We start from the raw sequence: 24,499 nt of genomic DNA, 5'->3' as shown, positions 1-24,499 counted from the left end.
TGAAAATGAACTTAGTTACTTCGACAGCAAAAACATCTGCGACTGAATTATGGTATTAAAAAGTCATTATAACACATTATAGAACAGTGAAACCTTTTCACACAGAAACAAGCTGATACAGAGAACAAAACATGTAATACTGTGGAAACAGAAATATTCCACTTAGATAGAAATCTCTCTGATATGTCTTAATTCCAAGTTTTTTTATGCACTTTAGATTTCAAGGGGCTTGGCTACTTCTGCTGCCTTCTTCTCCTGAAAGCAAAATCCACTGTTGTAAAATTACATGAGATCTTACAGGGCAGATGCAACAGATTTCAGACTAAAATTTTCTGATTTCATACTTTCTACATAAGAAAAATTTGGAAAGAAAAGGGCAGAGTTTCAATAAATTACTTGTTACAGTTTCTTCATCATGTACTTAGACTTTATTTTTCTGAATTCAGTATTACTGAAGCAATACTTAATTTCTGCTGTATAAATACATAAAAAGTGTTTGAAACATAAGTTGTTTTGTCAACCCCATATGTTAGGCTTGGCTCTTTTCTAATTCCCAGTCTTTGGGATTCTGGGAAGCTCTGCTTGCCTGTCTGTCACCTAATTACCCAGCAATAAATAACAACACATATGAACTCATTCAGAACTGTTCCGTAGCCCTGAGTTCCGTGTGGTGCCATGTAAATCAGAGGACAGACTAGATAAAATAACGGTAAGCCAACAGTTGCACAAGAGAGGCATTACCTCGACTCTGTCCCTCACCTTTGTTAAGGCCATAGCTTCATTAACGTTTCTCCTAGAGCACCTAGGAGTTCACTGCCCCAAGAAGGAGAAAGCCTGGCTTATCTCTGCTGCTTCCTGGACCCCGCTGCAAACCAATGCAATTCACTGATCGAGCAGAAAACCCACACAGAAAGAAAAAAAAAAGGGGGGGGGGGAACACGATGACACACGGACGGGGACAGGAATAGCTTTCTTCTAAGTTCAATGAATTGAGTTTGCTCACTAAATTGAGTTGAATCGTGCATGCAGGGGGAGAGACTTACCCTTTTTGGTGGCAATTAGTGGTCTTTGAAATAGATAAATAACTACTAACTAACTACTAACTGGAAAACTACACTTGTCTTGACATTAGACAAAAAGATGACATATGTTGTGCTATGTTTCACAAAAATTTAATCCATATATTGTCAAAAAGGTGCCATACGATACCCAGCAAGATAAGCAAAGAAAAAGCTTATGCTGAGAATCCCAACATACAGTCAGCTCCTCCAACAAAACTTTAAGAACAGAACTATCCTAGTAAGATAGTACTCTCCCATTAAAAAGACACAAAGAATAAAAAGTATGAGCACATTTTTTAAACAAACTTACAAAAATATCAAATGGTTCACAAAGAATAAACATGAATTTACCTTTGGTTTTTTGTTCAGCAGCCTGAAAGAAGAAAAGAACAAAACAAATCAACTACTTGTCATTATTCAAAATGATACCGAATAACACCTAACTTTTTGCAGGCGTTAGTTCCAGTTAAGGACTGGAGAATGTTAGTTTAACTCCATGCATTAGGAATGTAAGAATAGCTACCCTTGTCTGACTAAAGCCAAAAACAGATGCCAAAGAGCCAGCGTAACACGCGGCAAGCAGCATGAGAGTGCCCCACCTACCCACCCAGCCTCCCGCCACTTGAGGTTCAGAGGCTTCCTGAACCAAACAGTACGTTTATGAACTTCTCAACATTCAACAGAATTCACTTCCGTTAATTTGTCCAATATCCCTTTGAATCCAGACATACTATTAGCTTACACAGATTAACTGCACATTTTGTGAAGACCCATCTTTTTTTTAATCTGTTTGGAGTCTACCCACTTTTTCTTTTTACTATGCCTGATTTTTATACTGGAAAAGACAGTGGTCAATTCCTATCTACATCCTAAGGGCCGTTTAAGATTAAAACTAACTATGCTAAACCATTCTATGATTCTATGTAATCCAGAAAATGAGGCAGGAGAACACACACCACAGAAAACGCGCAACGGCCTTGGAATCCACAGTCACTTCGGTATCAGTTGAGACTAATCCAGTCAACTCTGCATTGACGCTGAGGAGCAACATTCCCGCGACAGAGCTGTGGGAGCAGTAACTCAGCATCAGGGGACGGGAAGCAGCTCGGGGAGTGCTAATGAACTGTCACAACTGCTTTCGCAGAGATTTTCTGACCACGGCCTCATGCAAAGGCGACAGGACTGCTCACTTCCATCAGAATTATTCACAGAAGTAAAAGCTGCAGAACCCGTATGTTAGACGTAAAAGTGAATATATAATATAAAACAGTAACATGAACAAACCTTTTTCTGAGCACCTTCCTTCTTTTTCTTTTCTTCCTGCTTTTTCTTTTTCTTTTCTTCCATCAAATGTTCCTCTTCTTGTGTTTCTTGTTCTTTCTCCCTGATAAGGAAAGAGGTTGGGAAGAGCTTTTCAATAAGATGAAACTTATCTAGGAAGGTAAATAATCCATACTTATACTGCTAACTTTCTACATCTCATGTTTAAAAAAGGCTGCTTCTAATGCTGTAATAAAAGCATTAAAAAAAAGCTGTTCCAAAATTGAAACCAATGACAAACAAAATAGTAGACAATGAAAATTCAGAAAGAATAGATTTTTATTTGGAAACTTTATTTGGAACCTCTTTCCACAATTACTCAAAAATACTACTTAATATTAGCACATTCTATGGCAAGAAAGTTTAAAACTGAAAAAAAAAAGAACAAACCCCAGGTAATTAATGAAAGTTCCATTGGCTTTCCACAGCTATGATTCACAATATACCTTAAAGATCATGAGCGAGTACATTATTTTCCAACTATTTTTCTTTTTCTGATCAAACATATACCATATTAGTTTATCATATGCATCAATTTTGTTCTCAAGGAGTTGTAAAATAAGGCCCACATTGAATTCAAATCATCATATGAAACCTCACCATCTATGCTTTCTTTGTCCATCACCGTAATAAATGGTTATAACAGTGAACCTCCCAAACACCCTTCCAAATAAATACCAATGCAAATAATTAATTTACTTCTCTATAACTATTTTATCTTCCTTGACAGCTCTTTAGGTCCTGTTCATTTATCAGCCTTACAGATCTTCTGAGAATACACTGTTTCTGTTGGGCTGAAACCATTACTATTAGTAGTAGTAGTATTATTAGATTTGATGTCTTCCAATTATTCATCAAGATCACTTTTAGCCTAACTTATTATTGCTTTACAGTTAACTTGCCAAAGTCCTACAGCCCCCCTTTTTTGGGGGGAGATTTTTTGTTGTTGTTGTTGTTGTTAAAAAGAAGTCTTTCTAGTTATAATATTCTTTGCTCAATTGTTTAACACAACAGGTCTGCGGGGGGGGCTGCTCTTTACCTAAAGGAGAAACAGATACTCTTCAGACTTTGTACATCATGTCTTCAAACACCCCCCATCAAATATCTTGCCTTTTAACTGTTTCTTTTCTTTTCCTTTTAACAAGTTTGCACATTCTTACATAGTTTGCCTTTTTGCAAGAAAGGAATATTGTAGTCAATTTTTTGAGGTTTTAGCTGTTGAGGGGTGTTCTGGTTTTTGGCTTTTTCACTTGCCTGAAAATACTGGTTTGGGCCCCTGTAGATGCTTTAATGCTTACAGAGGTCCTGCACAGTGCTCCAGACTAAACCAAAGGCAGTTTCCTTTTCCTTTTGTTATCCAAAACAATAAGAATTACAGTAAGCAATTCAGAGGTCTAAACGTAGGTGTTAGTGCCCTTTTAGACACCTTACAGCACTCAAACTATTTACACAAGTGAAAGATATGGCAAGACCCAGAGTCTGGAACAGCAGCTGGAGGTCAGGCACATCTGGAAGTGCTTTGTGCACAACTGGAGGTCAGGACACATGAAGTGGCATTAGACATCTGTATTTTAAATACTTGAATCACTTTCTATCATAGCCAAAACCTCATCATCTCCATGACAGCTCAACTTTATGCCCATTTCAAAGGGCCACCTTTCAAATATTGTACTGTAAATCCACGTTTGAGAAACATTTGCTCTTAAGGGTTGCAGGTGGGTATTTGCATCACATATTTAACATTGCACTTAACAAAAGGGTACTTAAAATTGTAGTTTTACATGGATTGCTCTAGTACTTTTTCCACATTACCAAAAGCAACTGAGCTGAAACCATCACAGATTTGACTTTATTCCCGTCAGCTCCGGAGAACAGAAGTCCGCAGGATTTCAGTAACTACAAAGTAACATCCAGTCCCTTCATTTTCAGTGCTCCCTGCTCGAGTCACATCAGACTCCACAAAGCCCGTGTCTTCAAGTGAACTCTCCCAAGCTGTCAGACTATTGCCAAGGGAAATTCTAGCCTTTTTCCTTTTTTAAAGCAGGTGAATGAAACAAGTCAGTGCAAAGCAAGAAACTTTTTGGTTTCCTCTTGCTAGTACTTAAGAAAACCCATGACATGACAGCGATTCCAGAACACCGCAATTACATTTAAATCCCTTTTAATAGTCAGTGCAGTATTAAAAAAAAACCAAACACAAAACCAAAAAACCCCACCACACCACCACCACTTCATTTGCAGAGTTTAAATAAACTATGAAAGTACATACTTCCCAACCTTCCTGTTAGGCTTTTTTTTTTAATATATATCAAGTTCCTTTCATCACTGTCAAAGTCTCGGTACTCAAAAGTGGAGTCCGCTATGAACTCCTCCATTTCCAGCCTTTCTCTCCTCTAAAGGTGGCTCTGTTTTGACGTTTCCCAAGCACTGCTGTATGTTATTCCCTCCCTTACGCAAGTAATACACCATGTCAGAGGATTTTCTGAATCAAAGAAGAGCAAACATTTTGCTCCATGAAAAATACAATGTATTTTATTACCGTATTATCATATCAATTACAACAGAAGAGGTAGAAGTGCCACTCCTAGTGGAAACCTGTTTGGTGTCCCCCCCCCATTTCTGAGATTAAAATAGCCTCAGATTAACTCAGAAAATTATACTAGAATTTTTAATGGAGTTCAATTTTCAAAACTGATTTACATAATGACACTTCTAAATACATGTGCTTTAAATATGCTTAAAACAGAAATAAAGCTCCAAGTGGCCTCTCAGATGGCAACTCTTGCTGTCACTTCTAGGCAGAAATTAGTCATCTAAGAGCAAAACAAAACGAAAACAATAAAAACATTGCTATATAAAGTTTGATTACGTTGTGAAAGCCATGTGTTGCAGTTTTACTTCCTGAGCGACAATTTAATCTTTATTACAGGAAAAATGCTAAAAAATTCATGAATACAAAGCTCATATCATTTAAACCAGAAGTGTCTCAGAATGTACTTGTAGGAGTTTGCCTTTTTATACGTATGGATCTGATGTATCAAAATGATGGGGGATTTTTATGAGCAGGGGGCAAAGAGTTTTACTATAGCATCAAGTGCTGTTTATAAAGATTGCAATTAGCTTATTAAATCCAAACCTGAACCAAGGTTATCTTTAAAGTACACATGCTTGGGAGCTCTCTCTGAATAGGAAAACAAGACGAAATGCAGGTCGCGGTCAGAACAACTTGAGAACTATGGCTACGTTCTGTCAATGCCTATTGCAGAAAGGCTTATTAATACCTTTAAAAAAATTAACAAATCTAGGCCGATTTTATTTTTTAAGCTAAGTGAGAACTTCAGTTTTCTAGTTGGCATCAGACATTGCACTGCTTTCACATCTGAAGCCACAGCTGGTATTCTGAATTAGCACTGATGTGGCATTCCAACAGGATTTTGCAATATGCCTTTTGAGAATATCGTATTCTTAAACAAACTTCCAGTAGAGTCTATCTGTGTTATCACATGCAAGGTTATTACCCATACAGTGTTGTACAGTTCAGAAGTTCCTGCAATAGCTGAGGACTAAACAGAGACCTGTCTCTCTTGTCCCTCCATGTGATACAGCTCCAAACCCAGCAGCCTAATAAACTTTTTTGTATATATTTAAGATGCTGAAGGTTTACTTATTTACATAGGAAAACTGCCTGGAATACCTCTTCAGAACAGCATTCTTAATCTTGGTCTACAAATGTCTTTGCCTGGTTTAGCCCACTGAGAGAACAGCTCCCATACCTTAATTCCGGAATACCTCTTGTACCTTAAATTCACATCCTACTTTATGCTGGAAAAACTTCCCTTGATAGCTGTGAAAGTTGCTGTTACTGACAGAAACCCTACAAATTGCATACAATTGCTGAAGTATTGCTCTGGTTTAGACTTCCCCCACCATACAACAGGGCATCATGCATTTCTGAGCACACACGTTTTCCCCACACAATGATGATGGGGGGCGGGAATCTTTAAACTGGAATTGTGAGGAACTGACAAATAATCGCCCAAAGGCAGGCTACCAAAGCATGCCAAGCAGGCTTTTTGGAAAGAACGAACAGAGCCATGCATCGTTACATGCGGTAACAGAGGGTCTGGACAGCATAGGCATCAAGCACACAGTAACCATCTACCAAGTTCTCAAAATCTAGCATTGTACAGTTTCAAACAGAAATGAAGAAAATTACTATTTAGAAAGTTCTTCAAGATCTGATTCTAAATGGTAAGAAAGAAGTGGCTGAGATCATGAAGGCAGATAGCAGCTTGGAGGGTGGCAATGAAATTGAATGAAAAAATTAACAAATAAATAGCAGTGAATACTGGAAAGGCAGGCTTCAATTAATTCAGGACAACTGAAAAATACTGTCACATAGGAAGAGGCAGGCATTACTTCTTGGAAATCCCCGAGAATCTAAACAACAATGCAGATACCCTAATGTATAGGAGGAATACTACATAAAGCAAGAGGTCACCATATCAGCAGTCCTTGTTTTCATGACTACTGGAACGGATAAACTAAAACTCCACATCTGCCTATTGCTAATTTTGTTTCCTGCTTCATCTTTATCCGGCCCAGCTCTCTGTGACCTTTCTAGAGTAAATACTGGTGAAGGCAAGGAGCTGGTGTGACTTTAAAAGTGCCAGCTTTTTTCCCTTGATATCTAGGCTCAGTCATTAATCAAGAAGAGTCAAGCTGGTCCCTAATTACAAGCTCTCCAATCACCTCAGAAAAGAAAGAAGCACACAAAACTAGGTCAAATAAATAAGAACGAATATGAAAAAAAGAGCACATGGGGACAAAAATGAAGAAGGCCAACAATGTATTTGCGTATAAAAAGTAACAATAAATCAACCTATAAGAGCTTCATTAATAAGCAAGAGGAAACATTAGTTTTGATACTCAGTGGGCAAGGGAGACTATTGACAGCTGACCACAGGAGGGCTGAAGCGGCAGCACTGCTCTCTGCCGCAGCCTTCGCTAAAGAGGTCAGCTGGGAACAGATGGCCAACAACCATCCGAACTGGTGCTGAGCCCGCAGCTGACGACAGCTTCACAGGGGGATGCGTAGTGCTCTTCCCTAGGTAGGGAGGCTTTGCTCCGAGCCAGTGGCAGGGGCAGCAAAAAGCCAGCAACCAAGCTGCTCCTGCCCCAGGAGCTCGGCCACCACCACTGCAATGCTCTGTTCTGGCTTCCTCGCCCGAAAGGGCCGGTCAACACAGCTCCACACAAGAACCTCAAGATGTGTTTCTTAAGTGGCTTTTCCCCAAATCTGGGAAGAAGGAATGACCCAACCTCTGAGGAAAACTTCCATGAACCGGCAGGGGGAAGGAAAGGGGGGGGGGGGGGGTGGGGGGGTGATCAACCTAAACATTTTGCTACCACTCCAAATAGGAAATCAGGCCAGCAAAAGTAAGAACAGCTTAAAAAGTCCCTAGAGAAATCGGATGTTTTCCCACTGGCTGGGCCTGATGTGATTTACAATAAGAACAACTGTGTCTAAGTTGTTACAGATTACCTTAAAGAATCAGCAGAAGATGGATGGCACTCCAGAACACTCGCAAATGGCAAAGACTGTGCATATAACTTAAAAGGGGAAGGGATAAAAACATCACTAACAGCTAACAAGGATTTGTGGGGGAAAAAAAGTCTGATTTTTTTTCCTAGGACATAGTTGCAGGTACTTTTGAAAAGGACAAAAGGGAGGCAAACGGAAGTAATTTATTGACTTTTCAAGCAACACGCAAGGTTTTGTTAATAAGAACATGGTTGCTTTAATTTTTTTTTTCTAAGAACAAGGTAGGGAACATAAGCTAAATGAAATTACAATAAAGTACCCACAAAACAAGTAACCTCAGCACTTCCCCTTCCAAAAGGCAGAGAACCAACGCATTTTTGTTGCAGTATGCCACAAATCCAGCAGCAAAATTTTTATTAACCACTTTGCTGCTGGAAAAATGTGTGCGCTTACTAAGTTTCCAGAATATGTTCCGTCATTGGGCTGCAAAACAATTAAAGATGGACAGTATTCAGAACAACCCGATAAACTCGAGAGGTACAAAAAAAAGTAGAGAGTGCAATAGAGTGCAATTCAATGAGAAAGAGTGCAGGGCACCATGTTTGGCAGGGAATAGTCCTATGTATCAATACAGCATAGGGAACAGCTTGCTAAACACCAGTTTTGGGGCATGAAAAGAGGAGCTGTTACAGTGGATCTCAATCCAAAGGCAAAGCAACAACATCACAAATGGTCAGAAATTCATCAGCTGCTGTGCTGTGTCCAGTTTGGGACTATCTACAGCAACAGAGATACAGATCAACTGAAGAGAGCCCAGGAAACAGCAACCAGAAAGAAGGATCAGAGATCAAAGATGCACAGGCCCATGGAAAAAACTTGAGATTTGGATTCACTTAATCTAAAGAGACAGCAACTTCTTTATTCAAATAGGTGTTAAAGACAGAGGTAGAGAAGAATGGAGTAAAATCTTTCTGCTTCAGCTGTGGTAAGTAGCACTGAATTTAAATTGCAACAAAGGAGATTTTGATTAGGCATAAAGAAAAAATCTTCCACTCTGTAGCATTTTAAAAAAAAAGCCAACAGTAAAAGACTTAGCAAGTCTCTATAAATATACATTTGGGGGAGAGAAGAGGAAAAATACCTGAAGAAAGGAAGACTTGTTTTTATTAAAAAGTAACACTGATACAAGGCCACACCGACTCCTGGACACACAGACAATTGGACTGGAAACAGGAGGCCTCTACCCATTTGCAAAGTAAAATCCTACAATATCCTTTCAAGGGAATTAACGGGGGAAAAGCCCTCAGCTACACCACTGTGGGCAAGATAAGTTTATGGATGGGTTACATGTATAGGCATGATCAGGCAGCTTGAAACTGAACCCTGTAATTCGAAAGTTTGGGTGCAAAATTTGTTCCTACAGGGAGTCATAAATGAAGCTTGATGAGTGGTTTTGTTTGACCTCAGTTTATAACTTATTAATCCCATGCTCTGGGGTTTCTAGCTGTCAAATTATGCCCCTGTCCTGCACTTGTCACTCCTTAATACGTTATTTGCCTTGACAGGGGATTCCTCCCTTCCTCTGAGACATCAAAATATCGCCCACTGCCAACAACTGTGGGCCTGGTACTTTGATGCTCCCAGTATCTTCTCAACTTATCTTGAAGCATGCAAGACAACACTGATCACCTAACAGGAACAGCAGTCTGCTTTCTGAAGTCACCTAGAAATCCCACCAATGCTGCTGCACAGAAACAGACCACGAATACTAATACCGCCCTTGATCTTTCCTTTTAGCGTACAATATAGTTTTCGCTTTAAGTCTTCCTTGTGTGTTTTTATTTATTTGATTTGTTACAGGGTTCTGGTAGGTATCTTCAGGTCTATGCTGCTCTGTGGACTCTTCTCCACAGCTGCCTGTAATTGTGAGGGATTAAACTCGATCGCTATGTCCTCCCTCCTCCAGGCTTTCTTTAAACCACAGCACACTTGGCTAAGGTGCAAGATGTGCACAGACAACTTCATTCACTACTGAAATTTGTGCAAGAGCAGAATGTAGCTGCCATTTAAAGACACCCAAGAACACCACAGCATTAGTTGAGAACGGGATGTGAAAAGCACCACATCCAATTAAAATATCTTACTGAAACTACAGGAAGATTTTAGGTTGCCCAAGAGACTAAGTTAATAATCCTGCTCTTACCATCTGTAAAATAGAAATTCCACGATCAGAAGAAAAAAGAGCACCTGTGTTACACACCCTGTCTCACAGCTGCATCTCCAGCAGCAGTACACGGTGTTCCTAACACACCATTTTGGATTACGGGTTAAAGAGCAACAAAATACTGGCAGAACCTCGAGGAGAGTGCCAGCTGCTGTTCCTTGCAGGACCTAGACTCTTGCTAGAGGTTTCCAATTCACCCAGTGTTAACTTATTGTGACCCTACTTTATGTACACAGTGGGTAAACAACCGCTGAAGTAACTTAGATGAGAATGAAAATAAAGCAAGACTAGATAGTTACTATCGTTCAATTCAAGATTTTTAAAAAAAGCACACTGACCCAGCCTTGTCTTGGCCTCTACTAGTTGATCACTGGTCACTAGAAGTCGGGAAAAATCCCAGAGAAGAAAAACCCTTTTATAAATTAAGGATACATATTAACTGTAAGTGGTAGGTCAAACATCAGAAGTTTGATGAGTCCATATTTGAGCACTGCTCAAGTCCAATGCATGTTTGTAGGGTTTTTAGGTTTTTGTTTTTCATCTACAGACTTCCTTTTGTTCACTTTCTCCTGGATTGTTACCAGAGACAGATGGTGTACTAATGAGCGTACTGGAGTACTAATGAGCGTACTGGAGTACTAATGAGAATGTTTCAGGAGATGTATGTTACATCTTCATTACTAAGTAGTGCAGACCAATACGGGTGGATTTGCAGAGCAAAACCGTAGGTCCAGCAGACTTGATAGCCACACTATCCCCACTCCAGGTGACTTTATTGCTTGAGACTAGCTCCAGTCCACTCCCATGTACCAAATGCTCACTTGAGCAGGAAAGCATTAGCTGCCCCCTTGGAGCACATCATCCAGTGAAGTTTTATTTAAAAGGAATCCAATTGTTGTACCCCAAGACCACTCCATGATGTCAATCAAAGCACAGCACAGCATGTGACAACAATCAGAAACTCCCAATCCAAATTAACACGCCACCGTAGATGATTCTATAGGGTGTGAAGCTGCTGTCACACAGGTATGCCACCATTTCTGTGAAGGTGTTGCTCTCTGCAGTGCAGGCCTATTAATGTATACACAAGCTCTGCTCTGGGACAACTTAAGTAGTTAGTAGGGAAATCTGGGCATGGGCTAGAACACTGTACACAAAACCTCAGCCTTGTATACATTTCAGGCACGAACCACATCAGAATTTGCTCCCTCAGTCTGCTGACAACACCCCAGCAGACCTCAAGTATCCCATCATGGTCCTTGCATAGCCTGAGTGGTGCACAAGAAAAAAAAAAACCTCACCCCCCAAAAGCAAGCTTGCATTACATTCACCACTCAAAGCAGGCTACAAACAGCAAGAAACATGCTATGAACATCTCTCCTCTCCCATCAAACACGGACCGACTCCTCTCTTGGAAAATTAAGCTGCAGACTGTGAACAGTGGAGATAACTAGATTTACTTTCACAGCACCGCCCCCCTCCCAGGCCTGATGACATTTACCAGCAGTTGACATAGCATCTGGTCCAGAGCTCTTCCCCAGTCTTCCTGGGACATAATACACAAAGGAAAATAGCTTTGGAATCCAGTGGCTCAGCAAGAGCACAGCATGTTTGTCTCTCTCCAGATACTATGTTTGCTGTTTTGGTTTCTGCAAATACTTCAGAAGACAGGGGCCCTGTGCCAACAGAGGCAAAGCCCCATGCTGACAGATAATTCAACTAAATGTCACCAATTAACTGACCTAGAAGCAGAAGCAACCTATGGACAAGTTTCTGGCTCAAATTATTTAGCTGGAGTTGAACACGTCCAAGGAGCAGTGCTTCCTGGGGCAGCTGCAGAGGGATACTGCGGAGCAGGGGCCGGGAGACAGAACGGGAGCAGCAGCCCCACAGGTGTTCTGCCAGGCACCAGGACCCTGGGGCTCGGCGAGAGCAGAGCGCGCCCAGGGGCAGGGCCCAGGGACAGGGCCCAGGGACAGGGCCCAGGGACAGGGCCCAGGGACAGGGCCCAGGGACAGGGCCCAGGGACAGGGCCCAGGGACAGGGCCGCCACCTGTCCGACAGTACCAGGGTCAGGAGGGACACTGTGCTGCAAGACAGACCGCCAGGAACACCGCTTCCGTGGAGCATACCTTCACACCCTCCAAGCAAGCGCAGCTAAACCTTTATGCTTCTTTGTTAAAAAAAAATGAAGTTTGTATAACTAAAATGATGAACCGTTTTGCCTGCAGAGATTCCCAACACCCCTAGTCCTTTCCTCCCTTCCATCACAGTCACATGCCAGCACTCAACTGTTTCTGAGCCCGATCACTTTGTTATCGGCAGGTGAAAACATATTTAACTCGCTTATTGCAGGAGCTGAAGACCAGGCCGGTGCTCTCACACAGGTCAAGCTAGACAACACAACTGACAGGGTCAAAAAGCAGGCAGAAAAATTTATGCTTAAGACAAATATGTTTATGCTGCTGCTCTTGTGCTTATTCTGGGGAAGAGGCGATGCCAACACATCTTCAACAAAAGACACCCAGCTCACAGCAGCCATAGCCACACGTGTCCATTGCCGCATTCACAAGCGGCTCCAGTGTGATTAAAAGGGGCTGGGAAGGTGAGATCTGGAATAAATCTCTCTCCTTTAAGGTAGAGTTCCCGCCACAGGCACCGTAGAAAAACGCATACGCGCTTCCCTCGCTCCTACCCACAGGCAGGGAAACTGTACCAGACAAGTCTAAGAATAACACCAACACATACCAGCAACACAGTGAGTAGCAGCAGACATGCTACCAGACATGCATGTGCCACTCAAATACAGACCTGCCTAGCTGAGATGACCTCCTGAGGTCCCTTCCAGCCTGAGTCTTCACAGATGTGTGGCAGAAGCCTGCAGAAAGCAGTCTCTAGGAAGACAGCATCCCATACAGGGAATGGGCCTCTGCCATCTCACTGCCAAGATCTCCAGGTGTCACCTCGGAACGCGCAAGCGGCGGGGAGGCACGGGACACTGCTGCAACCCTAGCTCTGGGAGGCCCACGGAGAGAGACCTGGATGGGCCTCGCAGGGAGGATGCGTCTCAAGATCCAGAACTGGAAAAAGAATAACGACACTACTCCTCGTGCTGCAGAGCTCAGAACAGCACTCCAGAGTACAAGCCCTGCTGGCATCACCAGGGACAGTAAGGGGACAGCCAGTAAAGGCGGGTGAATGGCATAAGGGATCTATGAGGTGCACATAAGCTAGGCTAGGGTATGCTGGGTGTAAAGAACAAGATACTCTCTACATACATGCATGCATGCTGCCTTGGAAAGCTGAAGCTCCACTGAATGGGCATATACCACCTTACTACGCTTCCTCCCAGATACAGATGTAAGTTAGGTAAATGCACAGCTCCTGGCATAACAAGGCAAGATAAGATGAAAAAGGGCAAACAGATGTCAACAGAACTCCTTGTTGTAGAAACCAGAAGGGAAATAAATTTACAGGGGATAAGACGGAAACTTATGTTTTTGTAAAATGTTTATTCTTTTAAAAGAGTTCAGAATACACAAACCTGTAATTTCCTTCTTCTGCATTTTTAAATTTGCTGGGTGAGCTCATTGAACATTCAAGTTGTTGTCTTCAAGTTTTCCAAATACCATTCTATTTAAAGGCACTGTGAATAGGGAATTCAATTTATCAAATGAATGAAAGAAGAATTCTTAGCAGGAACCCTGGTGAGCTAATCAAGAGTCACAATAAAATGTCAGGGGTCCTGGAATTCTCTGCAGGAGGTTAACACCAAATTTGATCCGAGTCAAGGAAGACAAAACATACTATAGACTAATAAACTGTACTAAAAGTTGTGCACTGCAAATATGTGAAAGTTTAAGGACAAATGAAGAAAAATCTACTTAATTGTTTTGTGCACTTTTTGTACATTAAGTGTTTAACTACAAAAATCAAAACCCTGCCCACCACAATCATTTCATTCAACCTGAAGATAATATATTTTCAAGCAATTTAGTTTTTGTTCCACTGCATCTTCAGCTGCAATGCTGTTTTGAAAATTAATATAGCAACATAAGTCAAATGAGGTAAGAAACCTTTACATTACTCTATACCTATCTTTAGGCTGGAAACTGAATCCACAAAATTCAGAGAAAGACTTATTCTATCATCCAAAATTACGGAAACAGAAAGGTCCAAGCTAGCACCTTTCCCTCCACATATCTACCAGAGTTTAAAAGATTAACTCTACATTGCTGAAAAGGTAATCCTTACTTCCAGTAAGTTCATCAAGTTTCAAAGTTCTCTGTTCCTCCACTTCACTTTCCACAGTAAAAGCATCTGGATGCCAATTCCTGCCAATAATAAACTAGAATATCAGAGCCACCATCAGAATGGGCCATCATCCGTTTTTCAACTTGGCAAATGAATAGCGTCTCCATGGGGGGAGCAGAGATGGGGAAAGGAAATAGCCATAAATGATCTTCCAGGCCAGGAAAACTAGTTGCAGTAAATACCACTTTGGAAATCAATTTATGGTCAATTATGATCCTAGTAATAACTATTTTATGCCTTCAGTTAGTCCATGAAACGCCTAGGGGAGCAAATATTCTCAGAAATATATCCAAAATGTCTCCAAGTATGTTATCTGATCAGTAGATGCAGACAGAATTCCAGAAAGGTCAGCTCTTGCTTGTCTGGATGCTGATAGAGGGATGGGAGACGGACGGGGGTGGGGGGGCAATCACAATTTCAATGCAGTTGGCTATCAGAGCGTTGCAATATCATCCAGATAAAAGAGATGATATCTATCAGCCTGGGTTATTTGCTTCAAAAGCATAGGGTTTTGTTGTCACTGCAATATTTCACCTAGAAATTTGTGAAGAACATTTCATCTTCACAAATGCAGGGAAAAAATTAAAGTTGAGGGTCTTTTTTAAGCAAATCATTATGTAAGCATCCATCCAATAACACAACCATTGCTTTACTCTACACATAAATTCTACACACATTCTACACACTACTACGCATAAGTGGTAGCACAGTATAAAGACTGACATCACTAGGTAAGGTACTGCTGGTGTCCAACGAGACCTAACTTGGATTGTTCTTTTCAAAAGTGAAGGACTTCCAAAAGTCTGATTAGAAGAATAGAAATAGTAAAAATTACACATTCACCGAGCTCCAGTAAGTCCCATATAATATCATCTTTCACCTGAAACAGTGCTATTTATACAGAGACTCTCCTCCTTGATAGCAGCAATTCTGTTACTGTTACAGACCAAGTTTAGTTCCACACCTGGATCAGACAGCTGTATTTTATGATGCTCATACTAGAAAATATTAAATAGCATCTAGATTGCTACCATCAGGCTCTTCTTCCTTATCAGAAGATGCTGCATTTTCCATATTAATTTATTTTTTAAAGGCTTAAAAAGATAAACATGTACCTCTTTATAGTTTACATCAAAAAAAAGAAACCAGTTTTATAAGCAGGAAAATGAAGAGGTATGTTATGAACAGATGTGATCAGCACTGTTATGCCAATAGGTTATTTTTAACCAACCGCAAGTTTTTGCGGCATCACAAACCAAGAATGAGATACAATACTATGCACTTACAGCATTACAGCCATGACACCATAAAGAGACGAGAACTATTAGATTTGCAGAGATGTAACATCTTCTGTTACATAGCCAGGGAGCAAGAGACAAACTTTCAAGTGGAGCATCCATTTCAAAGCCAAAAATGTGGAAAACAATTCAGACAACACAAACATCGGAAGCAATTCTCCTGTTAAGTAAGCTTGTGTAATTGATTAAAAACATTGAGAGAAGAGGAAAGTTGAGACCTACAGGTAGAAAGAACGATGTTAGCAGAGGGATGACGAGGAATCCTACTCCAGACTGGCTTTGGTAATACACTGAAGAGTCTTACTTGATTTACACACATGCCATTAGGCTATGTTTGCAGTGCTAGTCTAGTTTTTAACTTCACATTTCATATGAAATATCATCTTCAAGGCTATTATGAACATGCAGTGAGTTCAAGCAAAAACATTACACGCCATGCCAAAGACCACCTTCTGTGGTCTTCTACTAATGACCTTGTAGGAAGATATAGTAAAATGGCAGTCAGCACATTATGCATCTGTACAGTTGAGGGGTTTTTTTGCATTCTCACTGAACTGCTGCTTTTTTCTAGAATGGTTTGTGTTAAAGCCCTGGGCTGATGCTCTTTTGTTTACCACTAACCAGCTACTGTTGAAAAACAAGCATCTCCATTGTCAGCACCAATGACGTTAGCATCAGCCATGAAAACATTTTGGAATTCTGAAGATCTAAAAGACCTGAGAGTCCAAGACTAGAGTACGACTGAAAAGGAGACTGACACAACACAGATATCCGGCTGAGCTTAAAATAGACCTGGCAGAAGTCAGTTTGAACCAACAATCAATATGCGTACTTACTGACCACCCAGAATGGTATCCAAGCCACTGTGAGTACTCTGTATCCCTAAACAAAACAAAAAGCTCTTCCCCTTCTCATCAGGAAGTCCTGCAAATGCAGTATGAGAGAGAAAACTGGAAACTTCAAGCAGAGAGCGTACAGAGAGAACACAGGAAGGGAAAAAAGGAATAGGAAGGAAAACAGCACATCTAAGAAAACACAGATATGGCAACCGAGGAGACTGTTCTTGACCAAGACCATAACAAAGGCACTTACCCACTATCCCTTCAGAAAGTCTTCACGGGAAAGCACCCACAGAACCCATTAACAAGAAGCTGGGGGGGGGAATGGGTCTGCCTCAGGAAAAGGCCCATGGGCAGACACTAAACACTTCATAGCCCAGGGTGGTTCTTTAACTTGCAGTGGAAGGGGGTGGGTGTTATCTTTTCCTAAATGAGCCTATAGCTGGTAGTTGCATGCTAACTATTTTGAGACCTAAAAACATATTTTTCTCTGGGGCTTAATTACCACAAAGGATGCCAATCAATTCGACAAGTCAATTTTTCTCTCAAATAATAATAATAATAAAAAAATCAAAAAATCCCATTCTCTAGCAATTCAGAGCTTAGTGCTAAAAAAGCCCAAACAGCCAAGGGATAAACATTAGATATTTTTAATACAAAGCAATAAGCAATTGTTAACTTTCCTCATAAGCGAGCTTCTAAAACACAGAATTTCCTGATTGAAATCTAAGTAAATGTGCATCTAGTTTACAATTTTTTAAATGGATGTACATTTCAAAACACAGAAAAAGCAAGCTGCAGATAGCCGTTTATTACAAATGACTTCCACCTCCATAGCCCTCAAAGGCAAACTATAAAGCTGTGTGCAAAGCTAGACAATCTGGGCATCCAGCCATAAAACATCACTGCTGCAGCACAGATAACTGTTCTCACTCTCAAGCCATCCTTGGCTGTAAACCCACAGGGAAGAGCTCCAGAAAGCAGACCTCACTACCGTCAAAGCTTCTAATATTTTATGAGCTTGAATTACAACGACATTCAAGACCTCAACACTGAAAAATTACAGTGCTGAATCACATCCAGGGCTTAGACCAAAACTAACTCAGATTGTCATGTTTGGTACCCTGAACCATGAGACTTACAAACAGCCCGTTATTTTATGGATGTCTTCAGTGAAAGAAGTCTTTTTGTTGGGATGAAGAGAGAGATCCGTTACATTTTTAAAAAGACAAAAGAATCAGATGCACATTTTAAAGTACTGCTGCCTTTTCTGCAAGTAATAGAATCTTTGACACAATCTTAAAGAGCACTGTAACTATTCTGCACGAGAACGGACAGTTTCTTGTTATGATCAAATTCAGACATTTTTATCTTGTGCGGGAGATTTTAAAACATGTTAGTGACAAGGTAGGAAGCTGCACAAATAAAGTTTCAGAAAATACAGTTATTAACTGTGCATGGGAATCCACAGTGAAGTTAACCATGATAAAATAATGATAAAATAAGCATAAGTATGTCTACATCTGGTAATTAAGATGTAAAACTAAGCCGTGCTTTCGGTAGACAATTTTCATAAATAGCTCAGATTCCTAAAGGAAGATCAAATAGTACTTTGATTCCTCTGCTTTCATACATTAAGAATAACCATCTTTCATTTTAACACTAGCATTTACTAGTGAAGAGACTGTGCAGAGCGCATAGATCATTTAGTAATGCAATTTACTGTCACTTCTAGATCATCTCCCCATTCAATAAAGTATACTTCTCTTCTAAATACTATTTGCCCTGGTTGATATCTTCATAATACAGCTGAAAACCTCAAGCCATTATCACTAGAAGGCATCAGCTGATCCTAAATTGGCTAGACTGCAGCGTCACAGGCATTTAAGAGGTTTCCTTATCATTCATCTTTAATACTAAGGGATCGACAGGCTCCTACCTGCAGCTTCTAGGCCAAAGGGAAACCTTCTAATGGTATTACCATTATCTTGTAATCTGAATTTTAAACAATTAAAACAATAGCACTTTTGTGTTGCACATCTCTACTGCAACCAAAGATGATAAATTTTTAATCGGTTCTCATGTTCAAAGTCATATATAAAGCACTGATTTTTTAAAAAGAAGCAATACGCATTCCACATTTAAGTTGCTATACCTTCAGAGAGAAGCAGCACAGTAACCGGCATTGAGATACGAGTAATCGACAGCGACTGTTTTGTTTACTTAGGAAAGGTTTGGCCATTTTATTTTTAAATCTGCAGTTCTCATAGTCAATACTATCTAGCAATTCTTTCCAAATGAAAGCCTCTTTTTACCAAAGCAAAGGATGGCTCCACCCCTGACCTCCTCCTTCAGCTTGTTTTGGAAAGGGGCCAGATGACAGCATTTGGAAAAGCGCATGTTTATCTCGGCAAGGCCAGCTGCTAAGTTAACATATTACCCGTTCCCACATACACCAGGCCTGGTTAAGTCTTAACAGCCAAAACTGAAAGTAAACGCTGCTATTGGGCTTTTAATAACAAACTTAACACGAAAGAGAAAAGGTGTCTGCATCGCATATAGCATCTGAATGGACTGTAAAACTGTAGGTCACTTTGAGTTAACAGCAGGCAGTAAATCCCTTACATGAATAAAATTTCCTGGCCTTTCCGAATGAAGTGAATGAAAAACAGAAAAATAAGAGGTTTTATTTCTAGACTAATTTAAAGCTATACTTTCCATAAGGCTGCCATTCAGCAACAGTTAGCTCCAAGACACAAAGAGATTATAGCCCCTGCTCGACAAAACCTTGAACTTTACCCTGTTTCATTGCTACTCCAGTTCGGCAAGGTATGGCACTTGGGAGCTTTGAGAACTTCAACAAAGAATCTTCAGGTTAAAAGTCCTCGTATGCCCAATTATGTTATTTCTCATATTAAGGAAATTTCATCCTATTATTTTTCCAAGTCTTAAAAAGCTCCTCCAAACAAAACCCAACAGAATTACCTTCCTTCCCTTAAACATCAGCGAAAGATCACAGAAGCCATCAAAAGCATAGCTTGTTATTTTAATAGGAAAGACAAACTCCGGAAAAAAAGAAATTAAGCCAGAGAGGTGGATTTTTCCTTCATCCCAGCAAGCTTTGCAATAGCAGCTGAGGTAAACCTCATCCCGTTCACAGGTGATCAGAGGCAGATTTTGAACGATGCAAACACAACCCTGCCAGGTCAAGAAGGTGAACCTTTAAGGTACCAAATGTTTCTTAGCACCGAATCAAGTCTAATTTTTAGCACGAATCTCATCTTTGCACGAAGACCCAAGGGCAGTATCCCAGAGCAAATTCCACGACGCTTTGTACTAGCACAGAAATGGCACAGACCAAGGCTCCCCACAAGCACATTCCCAGTAAGCGGGACTAACACCCTGCATCAATGACAGCCTAATTACAAAATAATCCATGTACTGTAATAGGTGTAACAGCATACATAAGCCAACTGTATATAAGACACTACTCAGTTCAAGTCAGCTTTTAATCTGATGCATACCGATACTTAAATTTGTCAATATGAGAATCCACGCATACAGAGAACGGAAACATTAATAAATCCCAAGTATTTTATACTGCAATTCAGAAGAGCTCTAAATAAAGAGGTCAGTCTGCCCTGTTTTTTTCAGTGCTAAAAACAAAAAGTTTAGTCAAAAGTACAGAATATTGCCTAAAACGCAGCCCCATGAATAACGTGCACCGCTCCTGCCCTGCTCCCGGGCTCCAGCAGTTTTCCCGCTGGCAGCACCTGCTCGCCCGGGGCTGGAGCGGGACCTCTTCCATTGCACAAGCTACGGGCCAGCAGGTAACGTCAAGCCAGAAAGGATACGTTCTCCTTTGAAGATAAGGATAAAGCGACGCCAGGCGCTATTAGGCTGCTGCTAGTCCCCCAAAACAGCCATGTGCACTAAAAAAAGCTCAAATTAATCTGATTTATTACAGCGTTCTTCATAGACTCAGCAGTCACAGATTCAGAAGCAACAAGGTTACCCAATACCAGTGCATAACGCAGCCTCTTTAATCTCACCCCCAAAAAACGTCAGCCCTACAAATTAAAGAACGACCCCCCCCAGGCTAAAGCAGTCTTTCCCGCCCGCTGTATCCCCGTCCCACATTGGCGCTTTAACCTTGGGAAAGGACCCCAACGCCGGGGCAGACGCCCCCGCACACCCCTCGGAGCTGACAAACACCACGCCGAAGGAGCCAGACAGACACCCGAGGGCCTTCTCAATTTGAGGAACAGCAATTATGGGAAACTACGTGATTTGCTAAGAACAGGTTGCACCCGCTGCAGGTCACCTACTGCTTCCTTGGAAAACAGAGGGGGGGAAGCAGTGAGAATCAGCGCGTCCCCTTCCACGACTTTCTTGAAACGACAAAAAGTAATATCCGACAGGCACGGCGTGTGGCACCGCGGCGGCGGGCGAACCCCCCCCGGGCGGCGGTTGTGCAGAGCCGCCCTCCCGCGGCCCGGCTCCGCCGAGCACCGGCCCCCGCCCGCCACCGGCCGCGGCGCCGGGCTTTTCACCGCCGAGCTGGCCTGACGGCAGAGCCGATTTCAGTACATACCTTAGCGTAAACTCGTCAGCTGCGTGCATGTGCATAGGGGAGGAACAATATGCGACAGAGACGGGTATGACGTACTAAAGATTATTTCTAAATTTAAACCGGCTGTTACATTAATTGCATAAATATCTCCCCACAGATACGCTCGAGTTGTAGCAGAAAATGAAGTCGCCACGAAGTAAGACTAGCGGTATTATATTTAATGGAAAAAGAGGAGGACAAAAACCCCAATAAATCCCATAATTGGACCTTCAACTAATTACATATTAAGAAGATTAACCTTTGACACAAACTTGTGATACAAACAAAGAAGACTCGAACAATTAACAAACTTCCAGCGTTTCAAGATTTCTCAGGTTAACGACTGAACCCTCCCCAGTCTCTCCCTCGTCAGCGTCGCAGTTAGAAGCACAAACTCCGTTTAACGCTCTCCCTCCCGCCGGGCGACATTTCAGGTTTGGACGAAGATCCCCCTCCGAGCACTCAGGAGACAACTGCAGCAGCTCCCCGTAATCTCATCGCGGGGGGGCGAGAAGAAAGCCCCGGCGGGACCCGGAGGCCGCGGCGCTCGGGAGCAGGCGGCCGCGCACCCGGCCCGGCGCCCCGCGGCCCCTGCGCGCTCGCCCCGCGGCCCCTGCGCGCTCGCCCCGCGGCCCCTGCGCGCTCGCCCCGCGGCCCTTCGGGCCGCTCGGCGCGCAGCAGCCGCCTGAACCGGGAAAGGTACACCGAAAGAGACTGAATTCATTCTACCGTGTAAAAAAAATGCTTCAGCAAGTTGTTTAAAGCAAAAAGAGATATCCGATAAAAATAAATGGATTTTGCAGTGTTTTGTGGTGTTACTCGCTTCACTGACTAGTAAACAGTAAAAAAAAAAAAAAAAATCTGGTTTAGACTTGTACGAAAAGGAGGTATGCACAGGCTTAGCTCACTTCTACCGTGCCCAGATTAAGAGAAGCTATTACCCCTTCTTACCTTTTAGTCTTTTCTTTATGGGGCTCTTTGGCAGCTTTCGATTCAGTCTTGCTGTAAGGAAACAAGTATTTTGTCTACCGTGTAGGGGTCTTTCTGACGTGTTCCTTTCTTATTTTAATGCCTTTTTTTTTTATAAGTGTACCCGTAATTTCACGAATCTGAATACGAAAAAATCTCACACGGCCAAAAAAATTAAGGTTTTTTTTTTGTTGTCGTTTGTTTACCCCCCCCTCAAAAAAAAAAAAAAAGTCTGCCACACAGAAGAAAAAAACCAACAGATCAACAGGAAAACACTATCCAAGTAGAAAAGCAAAGAGCTTCAGTGTTATCCAGCCCAGAGAAGTGCAGCAAAGGCAGGTCCAATTCCAAAACAAGCTTTTGATTTCCAGTGAAGCAAAAAAAAAACCAAACCCAAAACAAGACCAAGAAACCAAGACAAAATACACCTTAAAGTCCCCAGCTAAATTTTTGCACGAGTGTGTCTTAAATACAAGTTTGCTTTTATGTGTTGCAGCAAAGCCCACGAAAGCCAGGATTTGGAGTTGATCGGGATGAGTTCTCGTGTGTGTGTCTTGACGGATTCTCAGTCCACATGGAGGAGCATGAGGGGTTTTTTAAAAGTGCAAATTAAAAAGAGAAACTGGGACCCAGAAAACAGTTTTAAGATGGATCCCCCCTTCCAAAAAAAGACAAAAAGAAAAAACCAAAACCGCCACGGAGCCACGGGGGGGATCCGGAGTCTCACATGGGGCTCCGGGCAGGAGGATCCCGCCGAGTCGCTGGCTCCAGGGAGGTCCGCGGAGGGCGGAGGACCCGCAGCAGCCTCTCAGGGGCGGAGGATCCGCGTCTCCGTCAGGGACCCGGCGGGGCGATCCAGCAGCCTCTCCGGCGGGAGGAGGATCCGGCAGCCGCTCTCGCAGGAAGGAGCGAGCGCGGGGAGGGATCCGAGGAGGAGGATCCGCACGGTCCTTCACGGGGGGGCGCGACGGGGGGAGTGGGGAAGCCCAGCAGTCTGCCCGCCTCGCTCGCACAGCGGACCGGGGGCAGGAGGAGAGCGATCCCGCGGGCCCTCTCCGTCTCCTCCGGAGGGATCCGGGCAGGGCCTCCGGGCGGAGGGGGGGGTGGGCGGCGGGAGGCTGCGGCAGAGGAGCCCCTCGCCGCAGGGGCAGGGACCCGGGCGCCCGTACCCCCGGAGGGAGGCGGGGAGCGGGGGAGGCCGGGGCGGCAGCGTCTCCCCGGGGGGCTGCAGCAACGCCTCGGGCAGTCGGTCAGTCAGCCGGGCTCGCTGGGGGGGGGGCCGCAGCGCCTCTCTCCGTCTCTCCCGCTCGCTCTCGCCTCGTCCGCTCGCAGGCAGGCGGTGCCAGGCTCAGTGCTGCCGGGCCGGTCCCCCGCTCCTCCGCGCTGCCGCCGCCGCCGCTGCCGCCACCGCCAGGGACGCCGCCGCCGCCCTCGGGAGCAGAGCTGCTGCCGCCGCGGCCATTTTGTTGCTAACTGACACCAGCCCCGCCAGGCAGCGCGAGACCGCGGGAGGCTTCGCCGCGCGCTCCCCCTCCCCTCCCCGCGCTGACCTCAAACAGGAAGTCTGCCCCCCCCCTCCGGCCCGCGCGCGGCCACGTGACAGGGGAGCCCCCGCCACATGCAAATGAGCGCGGCGGCCGGAGCCAAAGAGCGGCGAGGCCGCGCGCTCCGGCCACGCCCCCTCGCTCCCGCGGCGGCGGCGCGCGCGCGCGCGCCCTCCCCGCCGCCGTGCGCAGCCCGGCCCCCGCGGGGGGGGGGGGAGGTGCCCCCGGGGTGCGGGGGGGACCCCCCGCCGCTGCCCCCCCCCCCCGCCGCCCCCCCCCGCACACGAGCACCGCGCCGCGCCCGGCGGGACGGGGGCCGCTCTGCGGGGCGGCGGGGAGCGGCCGGGGGGGGCGGGGCTGCGTGCGGGGCAGGGCCCAGCTGCGCCGCCGTTGCAGAGCCGTGCGGGTGCCGGCCCGCAGGCAGCTCGGTGCGCCTGCGGCAGGGCGCGGGGGGGCCGCCGGGGGCCGCCCGTCCGCACCGGGGGCCCGCACATCGCGGCGGTGTCGTAGCTGAAGTCGTGGCGGAGCAAAGCGGGGCTGGGAGCCGTGTACGGGGGGCGGCCTGCCCCCCGCAATAACCTTAGCGCAGGCGTGAGGAGAAAGTCAGGGTCTGTCCTCAGTACCACGGGGAGAGCGGAAAGCAACACCGAGTCATTTTTGCTAAAAATCGTTGTGCCTGGGTCTTTCGGCAGAGCCTTTCCGGTTCTCCCTCCTCTCCTGCTTCCTCTCCCCCTTCTGCAGCGAGCGTTTTGGGAACGCAAGGAAATGTAAAG

At 43.9% G+C, this 24,499-nt stretch overlaps 1 protein-coding gene across 14 annotated transcripts in view; it reads right to left on the bottom strand.

Annotated features, from left to right (window-relative positions):
* TNRC6C (trinucleotide repeat containing adaptor 6C) overlaps positions 1 to 22,295 on the bottom strand; it is a 107,646-nt gene extending 85,351 nt beyond the window's left edge. For 6 of the 14 annotated variants that reach the window (XM_082326401.1, XM_082326402.1, XM_082326403.1 and 3 more), the window contains exons 1-3: positions 21,196 to 22,146; positions 2,346 to 2,445; positions 1,413 to 1,434 (exon numbers count right to left, since the gene is read on the bottom strand). In XM_082326401.1, the coding sequence (XP_082182527.1) occupies positions 1,413 to 1,434; positions 2,346 to 2,445; positions 21,196 to 21,230 (157 nt within the window). In that variant the 5' untranslated portion in view covers positions 21,231 to 22,146. The other 8 variants (XM_082326408.1, XM_082326409.1, XM_082326410.1 and 5 more) reach the window with 8 other exon arrangements.
* Positions 22,296 to 24,499: the final 2,204 nt, after the last annotated feature.

The sequence above is a fragment of the Platalea leucorodia genome (genome assembly GCF_965183815.1).
Source record: "Platalea leucorodia genome assembly, chromosome: 14".
Lineage (NCBI taxonomy): Eukaryota > Metazoa > Chordata > Aves > Pelecaniformes > Threskiornithidae > Platalea > Platalea leucorodia.
This window is presented reverse-complemented; position numbering and strand designations above follow the sequence as displayed.